The following is a 12,500-nucleotide window of genomic DNA, read 5'->3' on the forward strand; positions in this document are numbered from 1 at the left end:
TCTATTATCTATTTATCTAACTATATCTACCTTTTCTCTGTTTCTATCTATCTATCTATCTATCTATCTATCTATCTATCTATCTATCTATCTATCTTTGTCTGTCTATCATCTATTTATCTAACTAACTATATCTATCTTTTCTCTGTCTCTCTCTCTCTGTCTCTGTCTATCTATCTATCTATCTATCTATCTATCTAGCTATCTATCTATCTTTGTCTGTCTGTCTGTCTGTCTATCTATCTATCTTTGTCTGTCTGTCTATCTATTATCTATTTATCTAACTATATCTTTTCTCTGTTTCTATCTATCTATCTATCTATCTATCTATCTATCTATCTATCTATCTATCATCTATCTATCTTTGTCTGTCTATCATCTATTTATCTAACTAACTATATCTATCTTTCTCTCTCTCTCTCTCTCTCTCTCTCTCTCTCTCTCTCTATCATCTTTGTCTGTCTGTCTGTCTGTCTGTCTGTCTGTCTGTCTATCTATCTTTGTCTGTCTGTCTATCTATTATCTATTTATCTAACTATATCTATCTTTTCTCTGTATCTATCTATCTATCTATCTATCTATCTATCTATCTATCATCTATCTATCTGCTATCTATGTATCTAACTATATCTACCCTCTGTCTCTATGTCTGTCTGTCTGTCTGTCTGTCTGTCTATCTATCTATCATCTATCTATCTCTTTCTCTTTCTCTGTCTATCTATCTATATCTATCTCTATCTGACAGGAAATATATTTTGTGTATTTTTTTGTTGGATTTTTTTGTTGGATGTTAACGGTTGAGTAGGAATAAACTACTAAAGAGATCTATCATTTGTTTTCAATCTCAATAAGATCTTGATTGCACTACAGGCAGTCCTCAAATTACAACTGTTCATTTAGTGACCGATCAAAGTCACAATGGTGCTGAAAAAGGTGACGGAGGACTGCTCTTCACACTTAATGACTGTTGCTGCCTCATAGTCACTTAATCAATATTTAAACACTTGGCAACTGACAACTGATATTACGACAGTCGCAGCGTCCTGGGTATGTGTATGTCACACAATCTCCTTTTGCGACTTTCCAACAAGCCAAATCCCTGGGAAGGAAGCCCGATTCACTTAAGGACCGTGTGAGACTCACTTAACAACTGCAGGGATTCATGATTGTGGAAAGAAAGGACCTTAAAACGGAGCCAAATTCACTTAACGGCCGTCTCGTTCAGGTGCAGAAGTTGACTGCCTGCGTAATTGATTGGCTTTGGATTGGGGGGGTTGGACTAGATGACCTACAAGGTCCCTTCCAACTCTGATGATCTATTTATCTGTTTGTTGAAATCTGTTTAAATCCTCTCTTATTAGGAAGTGTCTCCTTAATTACAGGTTGTTTCCTCTCCTGGATGAGTTTTCCCTCCTTTGGGGGTTTTATCCAGCTGTTTTGATTTGATTGATTTGGTCCTTGATTTATGACCATCCTCAAGCCCAAAATTCCTGTTGCTAAGCAAGAGGTTTTCTTAAGGGTAAGTTTGCCTCATTTGGATGACTTTCCTTGGCTACCGTTGTTAAGCGAAATCGCTCCAGTTGTTAAAGTGAGTCACACAGTTGTAAAGCGAATCGGGCTTTTCCCTCTCCCAGACTTTTCCTGACACACACCCCGTGGGATGCTGTGATACATCATTAATACAAGTCAGTGGCCAAGCAGTCTGAATTTTGACCCTGGGCATGCGACAGGGGTCGTAAGTGTGAAAAAACGGTGCTAAGTCCCTTTTTCTCGGGGTTGTTGTAAGTCTGAATGGTCACCGTCGTACGTTGAGGACTGTCTCTGTATTGCAATGTCCCCTTCCTCCCCAGGATTTAAACGGCAAAGGCAGGGTTTTAAACAGCAGGGTCAGATACAGATTAAAAGAGTGGGAAGGGACCTTGGAGGTCATCTAGTCCAACCCCCATCTACCCAAGCAGGAGACCTCATGCCATTTCTGACAGATGGCAGTCTGGTCTCTTCTTCTTCTTCTTCTTTTTTAAGTTTTACTGTTTTTAAGACAAACTTAGACAAACAAAACATAAAAACATCAAGCCATCTTCCATATATATACACATACGGTGTGTCGGTTGGTTTACAAATTGTTTTATGCTTCCACTTCATAGTCTTCACTTACAATTACATTGTATATATTCTCGTATTGTCAATCAAATATTCCTAAATACATTAATATCATTGTTAATCAATCATTTGACTATACTATTATTCATTCATGTTTTACAAGATAATCCATATTTTACTTAATTTGTTTTATGACTGTTCATATCATCATCTCAAATCTATCCTATAATCATTTTGTAGATATAATTTTAAAAAAATACATCTTTATATATTCATTATGTTCTAAAAATCTACATATTTCATTACCATGTTTCATTGTCTAACCATTGATAGAATAGATCCCAAATTTTAAAAAATTGTTTATCTTCTTGTTCTCTGATTTCAAATTTCAATCTACTCATTTCAGTACATCCCAATATTTTCTTAATAACTTCCTCCTGTGTTGGTATTTTCTCATTTTTCCAGTTTTTAGCAAATACGATCCTAGCCGCTGTTAATACATTTACAATCAAATATTTCAATTCTTTACTGTATATTTCAGGTAAAATTCCCAATAAAAATATCTCTGGTTTCAAGTCTGTATGCTTTTTTGTCATATTTTCCAACCACGTGTGGATTTTAGTCTAATATTTTTTAGCATCTGCACAAGTCCACCACATATGGTAATATGAGCCAGATATCTGATGACATTTCCAACATTTTTCAGATTTGTTCTTGAACATTCTTGCTATTCTTGTTGGGGGGAAATACCACCTGTAAAACATCTTATACAAATGTTCTTTATATGCTGTTGACATTGTCATTTTATAATTTTGAGACCATAATTTTTGCCATTTCTCTAGATCAATCCCATATCCAAAATTCTTCCCCCAAGCAATCATTGTTTCTTTGATTCGTTCTTCATCTAGTTTAATTTCTAATAAATATCCATACAATTTTTAAATCACCTTTTCATTACCTTTCAAAATCTTATCTAACTCAGTCAATTTATCATAGAAACCTTCTGTTTTAGAATCTTTATCATACCTTGAATGTATTTGCGCATATGAAAACCAATTCATCTTTATACCTTGTTCCTCTAATTTTTGCATAGATTTAAGTTTGCCCTTTTCATTCAATATTTCACCATATCTAACTGTTTGTTCCTTTTTGTATATTATAGGAGAAGAAAATGCTTCAATAGTCAATAGCCAGACTAGAATTTTCAAATAACATTGCCTTTTAATCTTCTCCCAGTTTATCCACAGAGACTCCCGTATATAATGTCTTCTAAAGTTACCCCTGTGTTTTAGTTCCTTTATACCATAAAAAAGCATGCCACCCCAACAACAGGTCATGTCCTTCTAATGTCAACAATCTAGCATTTCTTAATGTTATCCATTCCTTAACCCACATCAGATTTGTAGCTTGGTAATACAACTCCCAATTAGGCAAACCAAATCCTCCACAGTCCGGTCTCTTCTTGAAAGCTTCCAGGGATGAAGCTTCCACAACTTCTCTTTCTTTCTTTCCTCCTTCCTTCCTTCCTTCCTTCCTACCTACATGTCTACCTATCTGTCTACCTGTCTATCTGTCTATCAGATTAACAGAATTGGAAGGGACCTTGTAGGTCATCTAATCTAACCCCCCCCCCACCCGAGAAAGAGACCCTACACCATTTCTGACAGAGGGCAGTCCGGTCTCTTCTTGAAAAGCCTCCAGGGATGAAGCTCCCACAATTTCTGAATAACAGAATAATAACCAGAGCTAGAAGGGACCCTGGAGGTCATCTAGTCCAACCCCTCCTGCCCAAGTGAGAGAGCCACCATTTCTGACAGACTGCAGTCCAACCACTTCTTTAAAGGCTCCAGGGATGAAGCTCCCACAACTTCTGAAGGCAACTTTGGTTGATGGCTCTCCCTGTCAGAAAGTTTCTCCTTATTTCCAGGTTGAATCTCTCCTTGTTCAGTTTCCATCCATTCTTCCTTGCCTGGCCTACAGGCGCTTTGGAGAATAGCTTTTGTGCACAACCTGTTGTGTGCAGTTGTGCGTTGCCTTCCGTCTCCCCCCTCTCTCTTCGCGATATCATGGTTCAGATCTAAATGCTTTCGTCCAAGATTGACTTTTGCACGCTATTCTGGATTCTCTGTCTACGTTTCCTGCAGGAGAGCAACGGTTCCGGAAATTAATCACAATTTCTCCTCCTTCCATTGTTTTGGAGGGTTGGCATTGCTTTGCCCCATAAATCTTTTTTTTTTTTTGGGGGGGGAGGTGAGGGAGGGGAATCAGAGTTAGAAGGGACCTTGTAGGTCATCTAGTCCAACCCTCGCCCAAGTGGGAGACCTACACCATTTCTGACCAGTCTCTTCTTGAAAGTTTTTAAGATGGGTGGACTTCAACACCCAGAATTCCCCAGGCATCACAACTGGCTGCAGGGGTGGGGGTGGGGGCATCCTGGGAATTGAAGTCCACCCATCTTAAACACTTTCAAGAAGAGGCTGGACTACCCTCTGTCAGAAATGGTGTAGGGTCTCCCGCTTGGGCAGAGGGGGGTTGGACTAGATGACCTATAAGGTCCCTTCCAACTCCTGTTAAAGGATGGATTATGTTGTTTGCTGGAGGTTGTGGGAGCTTCATCCCTGCAGGCTTTCAAGAAGAGACCTGATTGCCCTCTGTCAGAAATGGTGCAGGATCTCCTGCTTGGGGGCGGGTTGGACTAGATGACCTCCAAGAGTCCCTTCCGACTCTGTTTATTATTCTGTTGTTCAGAAATTGTGGGAGCTTCATCCCTGCAGGCTTTTCAAGAAGAGATTGGACTGCCCATCTGTCAGAAATGATGTAGGGTCTCCCGATTGGGCGGGGCGGGGGGTTGGACTAGATGATCTCCGAGATCCTTTCCAACTCTGATGATCTGTTATCTATTAGTAAAAAGTGGTGTGTGTGTGTGTGTGTGTGTGTGTGAGGGAAATAGGATTGCAACAGGAAGTAGGTGCTTTTTGGACCCCTTAGGCTGCCTCTGGCTCTCCATGCAGATGTTTTTCACCGCAAGGAATTGCCAAAACCTTGCAAAAAAAAAACAACGGGGAAGAGCCGGAAGGATTTGGAATTTAAAACACTCAGGTCATGCCCTGTCTCGCACCAGGGAATGTTGATGGAGGGCAGGGCTGTGCATAATGGGCCTGTGGCTGCATGTTTCCCAATCGGTCCTGCCCAGCTGGTTTGCAACTAGGTGGAACAGCTGATAGGAACAAAGATGGGTGGACCAATTCCCAGGATGCCCACTTCCCCCCAGCCAGTTGTGATGCCTGGGGAATTCTGGGTGTTGAAGTCCCACCTGTCTTCAAGGGGCCAAGTTTGAAAACGGTGTTAATCAAAGGGGGCCAAAATGCCAGTAAGCCATTGGATTCAGGTGCTGCCATAAGGAGCGGGCGCTCCTTTCGTCAGTCAAATGCTGGCTGGGGAATTCTGGGAGTTGAAGTCCACCCATCCGCACCTTAATTATTGAAAGATGACTGGACTTCAACTCCCAGAATCCCTCAGCTGACATGGCTGCCTGGGGAATTCTTGGAGTTGAAGTCCCCAGATACCTTAACATGGATCAGGTTGGAAACAGAGAGAAACAAAACACCCATTTCATTGAAGGGACGTGCTTGGCTTTTGGACAATTCACCCCAAATGGGCCGGGGTCCCCCCCGTTTCTCCATGCTGCAAACTTAACCAGGGATTCTGTTTTTTTCCCCCCCAAGGGCTCGGAGGCGGCTGGAAGTGAAATCACCTCTGTCTTAATCCTGTCTGTCTTCACGGCCATCTTGGGATCCTTGCAATTTGGATACAACATTGGGGTGATCAATGCTCCCCAAAAGGTACATGGGCAGAGCTGTGACCTTAGTCTGGGGTTGTGGGGTGTGTGTGTGGGGGGGGTGTGCCAAAGTTAGCGGAGTCCATTTTGAAAGATGTTAAGAGATGCTGAATTCGCTGCTGGGAGCGAGACCGAGTTGAGATGGATTTCGTGGCGTGAGATCAGCGTCCTCACTTCGTGACCACCTGTTCTGACCCAAACCTGGTTCCAAGAGAGCAAACACACGACAAAGGCAGCAGCACAACCTTTTAATGTTTCAGCTAAGAATCCTGTTTCTTCCCAGATAAAAGGCCGCTTCCAACTAATTAGCTCCGACAAGAAAGAGCCTTGCCAAGTTTTTGCAAGGCTGCCCAAAAACAACAGATAAGAAATAGTTTACAACACAAGAGAGTCTTCAAATATCAACTGGAATGTCCACGAGGCTGGGTTTCAAAACGTCTTTGCTTCCTGCAAAGAACGTTCGCTTCACAGCTGGCTTTTATCTTCTTGAAGGAGGGGCCATTATCTTGCAGCCTTACTCCCGAGTCACCTGTGCTGCTGCAGCTGCTCTTTCCTGCGAGCAACCGTGCACGTGCACTTGGCACAGGCTCCTCAGGAACCTCCTTATCACTGCCGCCAGCCCCCACAATCTCTGAAGGCAGCAGTCCACTCCCTGATGGTCCTGGCTCCTCACCTGAGTCCTCGCTCTCCTCGGCCATCCACACCTGCTGCTGGCTAACCACAACACTACCTCGCTCAGTGTTTTTCGACCTTGAAAACTTTTAAGACCGGGGAGGAGACTTCAGCTCGCAGAATTCCCCAGCCAGTCAAGGGTTTTACCCAGAGGTGGTAATTCAGCCGGTTTGGACTGGTTCCAGAGAACCTGTCTGGAATCTGCACTGTATATCAGACATTAATACAATTGAGCGAGTATTTCACGAGAAGAGTACTACACTCCTCTGCTCGCAACAGAATACCCTATATCAGTGGTCGCCAACTGATGGGCCGTGAGAAAATTTTGTGGGTCCTAGAGAAATCTCACCCCCAGAGCACACACACCCCCAAGCAGTTAATCCAGGCTGCGCAGAAACACAAGGGCTGCGCGGCGCCCACATGGCCCGCAGGAACCCTCCCCGCCCACTCACTCCTTACCCAGTAAACTTTTCTGCTAAATTGCTATTTTTCCTTTTTCCGACCATCAGCTGTTCTTCTGTGCCGGGAGATTTAGATTAGCTAGGAAGCAGGAAACGGTTGGATTTCTTGCTTTCTAGCTAGTCTTTAGATCTTCAGCTCTGCTTTTAAGCACAGCCAAACCTCCCTTAGGACTGAAGGTGCTATTATTCCGTGCAGACTCACGGCAAGCAAATTTGAGAGACTGAGCTAGCTGATGGCAGATAGATAGATCACTGAATGATTCTGTGAGCAACTCAATCTGCCTGCCTGCTTTGCCTGATTTTGGGTAAAAGTTGCTCCTTTTTTATAAAAAAATCAATATTTATATAAATATTTATAATATTTACATACAAGCCATGCCCAGCCAGTCACATGACCACCAAGCCACAAATTAGGCCACGCTCACAGAACCAGTTAGTGGTCCCTGGGATTTAAAATTATGAGTTTGTTGGTCCCTGAGGTCCAAAAGGTTGGCGACCCCTGCCCTACATCACCAGACTTGAAATTTTGGGCTTGGACAATCTTGAACTACTCTGCCTACAGTTCGACTTAAGCGTAGTACACAAAATTATCTGCTACAACGTCCTACCCCATCAATGACTACTTCAGCTTCAACCGCAACAATACAAGAGCACACAACAGATACAAACTCAATGTTAACCACTTCAAACTTGATTGCAGAAAGTACAACTTCAGCAACAGACTGGTCAATGTCTGGAATGCACTACCTGATTCTGTAGTTACATCCTCAAATCCCCACTCCTTTAACCTCACACTATCCACTATTGACCTCACCCCTTTCCTAAGAGGTCTGTAAGGGGCATGCATAAGTGCACCATCGTGCCTACCATCCCTGTCCTATTGTCCCCATTTAATCGTACCTTTTTTCTGTATTCTTACTCATGTTTATACTTATACCTATTATTTTGTAAGCGATTGACAAATCAAATAAATAAATAATAATAACCAGTAGCGTAAAGTTTGAGTAGTTTGGAGAACCAGCAAATCCCGTCTCTGACTGGCTCCACCTCCCCCATCTATTCTACGCCTCCCATTGAGTCCCAGCTGATGGGCTGGGTCTTCTTTGGTTGCCCTGCACAGGAGAACGGAGCTGGAAAGCAGGTTAGTGGGGTGAGGAGGGAATGGAGATTTTGCAGTATATCCTTCCCCTGCCACATCCACCAAGCCATGCCACACCCACCAAGCCACACCCACGTAAAATGGTAGTAAAAAAAAAATCCCACCACTGGTTTTACCAGAATTCAGCATGGATAAGAAAGAATCCACATGGCTAGACTGCCTTCATTGCATTTTTTTTTAAATGGAGTAACTTAGAATTGGTCATCGATATACTTCATTGGCACAACAAAGTAAGAGTAGTCCTATATATTAAAAAGACAATAAAAGCTAATTTTTACAGATGAAGATGGGAGGATATTGATGGTGGAGATAATAGAGAACAATCAAAAGATAACAATATATGCACCAAATGATAAGCAAGAGGAGTTTTATAATAAACAGCACAAGAAAACAATAGAATTGGAATATGACAACATATGTATTCTAGGAGACTTTAATGCTACAGTGGATATAGAGTTGGACTACAAAACACAGAAAATAAATTTAAAAAAACCAGAATTAATGAATTAATGACTGAATTAATTGAATTAATTATAATTATTAATGTAATATAATTATATAATATAATTATATCTGGGCAGTCACCAAAGTAATCGATGCTGCTGCAACCAGGGCAATCCTTGTGAGCAGGGAATTAATTAACAATTGAATTAATTTAATTAATTATAATATAAATATAATTATGGGGTTCACCTGTCCCCACACATCACCCTTAGTGAAGCATGCAAACCAGGGTCTGTATTTCCTGTGTCAGAAAAGGAGAGCATCCTTCTGTCATGCCCACTTTTTATAGAGGCACGATTGGGAGTGTTTTAACAAACTGCACCCCTGTTTGGTTTGGGGGCTGCAGTGCCTCAGATAGAAAGTCCCCTGCAGAGAGTGGTGAGGACAGCAGATAGAAAGTCCCTACAGAGAGTGGTGAGGAGAGTGGAGAAGATTATAGAAAGCTTGTTCCCCGTTATTCAGGATGCTGCTTATAAGTACTCTGTGCTTAGAGCTCAAAAGGTTGTTGGAGACCCCACACACCCACTTCATGGTCTGTTTCTGTTACTCACCTCTGGGAGGAGGTTTCGAAGTATTTCTAGCAGGACTTCCAGATACTGGGACAGCTTTGTTTCCTAGGCCATCCGTCTGGTAAACTCGCATGGGTCATTTTTCTCAATATGTACATGTATACATGCAAATTAGGCTGTGTTGTTTCTCTGTGTCATGTAACATATGTGGGAATAGGCATAAATTTGTCTTTATTAATTTATTCATTTTTGTCACGTTTATGTAGTGTATATTAGGGGAGGTGACTCCTTGAGAGCTGGATGCAATGAAATTTTATTTTAATGTATGCCGATTAGGGTACATTCAAAGTGACAATAAAGTTTATTCTGTTCTGTTCTGTTTATTTCTATTCTATTCTTATTTCTGTTCTATTCCATGTTCTATTCTATTCTTATTTCTATTCTGTTCTATTCTTTTTATTATTATTATATAAAATAATCTTTATTGAACGATTTTCACAATTAATAACACATTTCCACATTACAGCGTGTTTGTAATGGTGTTCACTCACATTGACAAATTTCTAAATATGTAGATTATCACTGAATATTGTTACAATTATTCCTACATTCAATTTAATATATTCATATATACATTAACATAATTATTTACATAGCTATATCTTACCATAACTCCTACCTGTATTCTGTTATATTCTATTCTTATTTCTATTCTATTCTATTCTTATTTCTATTCTATATTCTATTCTATTTTCTATTCTATTCTCTATTCTCTTCTCTTCTTCCATTCCAAATTCTATTCTATTTTCTATTCTTTTCTATTCTATTCTGTTTTCTATTCTATATTTTATTCTCCTCTTCTCTTCTCTTCTCTTCTCTTCTCTTCTCTTCTCTTCTCTTCTCTTCTCTTCTTTTCTTTCTTCCATATTCTATTCTATTTTCTACTCTATTCTATTTTCTATTCTACTCTATTTTCTACTCTATTCTATTCTCTATTCTACTCTATTTTCTATCCTATTCTATTTTCTATTCTACTCTACTCTCTCCTCTACTCTTCACTACTCCATCCATCCATCGTAAAGCTCTCAAGCACAATGCCTTAACAGAGAGAAAAGTTAGAGAAATTATACCTGAATAATTTTCGTTTTGTTTTTCAGCATACCTTCAAAGCAACCATATAGTAATTCTAAGTCTGCTTGCAACCCTCACACTCCACTCCCTCTTCCCCCCCATCCCAGATCATCGAGCAGAATTACAATGCGACGTGGATGCACCGTCAAGGCGTGGAGAACGCCACCTCCATCGACCCAGCTGTCCTCAACATCCTGTGGTCCCTCTCGGTGTCCATCTTCTCCCTCGGTGGGATGCTCTCCTCCTTCATGGTGGGCGTGGTCTCCGAATGGCTGGGCAGGTGAGCCCCCCTCCCTCCTGGGTTGGGCTCCTCCCCTCTGAGCATGGGCAGAGTGTGCTACACCGGGCAAGAGCCAAGACCTAAGCCATCAGGGTCAGGTTTCCAGCGATTGCCCCGATTAAATCATGAGCCATGAGTCAAACTTCGAAAGAATCCAAAAGATTTATTAGGAGCGAACACATGTCGGCATTGATCCTAATCGGAGCCAGCTCTGGCGCACCAACTTTATAGGTAGTCCTCGACTTACGACTTACAGGCTGGACATCCTCAACGGCTGCAACGGAGACCAACCTTTCTGTCGTTAAGGGAGGTGTTTTTGTTCGGTCATTTTTAGCCCCGTTTTGACCGCCTTCATTGCCATGGTTAGGCTAGTCAGGCAGTCAGTAAGTGAATCGGCCTCCCCCGTTGAGCCTTTTGCCGAAAGGTCCAGATTTCGATCTTGTGACCGCGGGGAACCTGCCACAGTCGTAAGGGTGAGGAATGGTCCTCAGTCTTCGAACGGTCCCTTAAACGAACTGTCATTAGTCGAGGACTGCCCGCCTGGTGATATTTCCTAGGGCCCTGCAGTGCTTTGCGACATGAGGGGTGGGAACCAAAGCCCGAACTGGGTTTAATCCCGGATAAATGAACAGATGGGCGGAAGATGGTCTGATGGGGGTTTGCTTTGGAAAAGGAGCTTCTCTCTGCAGCTATGGGGCCTTCCTTGGTGGGGAGCCCCCGAGTGAGCTTCATTGTCCATTCTGTGTGGTCCCTTTCCTTCTCCAGGAAAAGAGCCATGATCATCAACAATGGCTTGGCCTTTCTCGGTGGCGGCTTGATGGGGCTGGCCAAGCTAGGCAAATCCTACGAGATGATGATCTTCGGGCGGTTTGTGATCGGGGCTTTCTCAGGTAAGGCGGGGTTTGGGTGGGGTCACCGGTTCATGCAAGGGGAGGGTGGAGGATGGTTTTCTCCTGTCGGGTCTTGAGTAACGGGGGGAGGGAGGGAGATATGTGGGGGCACTAGAACTCACCGTCACCTGGGGATTGGTCCAAAGTCCACCCAGCTGGCTTTCATGCCTAAGGTGGGACTAGAACTCCCAGTCTGCTGTTGATTGACCCAAAGTCACCCAACTGCCTTTCTTGCCTAAGGCGGGAGTAGAACTCACCGTCTCCTGGTGATTGGCCTAAAGTCCACCCAGCTGGCTTTCATGCCTAAGGTGGGACTAGAACTCCCAGTCTGCTGTTGATTGGCCCAAAGTCACCCAATAAGCTTTCATGCCGAAATCAGGATTAGAACCCACTGTCTCCTGGTAATTGGCCCAAAGTCACCCATGCCTAAGGCGGGACTAGAACTCCCTGTTGCCTGGTGATTGGCCCAAAGTCACCCAGCTGACTTTCATGCCTAAGGCGGGACTAGAACTCCCTGTTGCCTGGTGATTGGCCCAAAGTCACCCAGGTGGCTTTCATGCCTAAGGTGGAACTAGAACTCCCAGTCTCCTAGTAATTGGCCCAATGTCACATAGATGGCTTTTCTAAGGTGAAACTAGAACTCCCAGTCTCCTGGTGATTGGCCCAGAGTCACCCAGCTGGCTTTCATGCCTTAAGGCAGTACTAGAACTCCCCGTCTCCTGGTGATTGACCCAAAGTCACCCAGATGGCTTTCGTGACTAAGGCGGGACTAGAACTCCCCGTCTCCTGGTGATTGGCCCAAAGTCACCCAGCTGGATTTCATGCCTAAAAGGGACTAGAACTCCCCGTCTCCTGGTGATTGGCCCAAAGTCACCAAGCTGGCTTTCGTGCCTAAGGCGGGACTAGAACTCCCCGTCTCCTGGTGATTGGCCCAAAGTCATCCAGCTGGGTTTCAT

General features: G+C 42.9%; 1 protein-coding gene and 1 long non-coding RNA gene across 2 annotated transcripts in view; both read left to right on the forward strand.

Moving 5' to 3' along the window:
- LOC148129199 (uncharacterized) overlaps nt 1–12,500 on the forward strand; it is a 155,049-nt gene that overhangs the window by 120,200 nt on the left and 22,349 nt on the right. The window lies entirely within an intron of this gene.
- SLC2A4 (solute carrier family 2 member 4) overlaps nt 5,828–12,500 on the forward strand; it is a 25,666-nt gene continuing 18,993 nt past the window's right edge. The window contains 3 exon segments of the mRNA XM_087946575.1: nt 5,828–5,942; nt 10,482–10,654; nt 11,420–11,544. Coding sequence (XP_087802701.1) covers nt 10,512–10,654; nt 11,420–11,544 — 268 coding nt within the window. The 5' untranslated portion in view covers nt 5,828–5,942; nt 10,482–10,511.

Source organism: Notechis scutatus, chromosome Z (genome assembly GCF_049901735.1).
Source record: "Notechis scutatus isolate UNSWTSFEM ecotype Mainland chromosome Z, rNotScu1.2, whole genome shotgun sequence".
NCBI lineage: Eukaryota > Metazoa > Chordata > Lepidosauria > Squamata > Elapidae > Notechis > Notechis scutatus.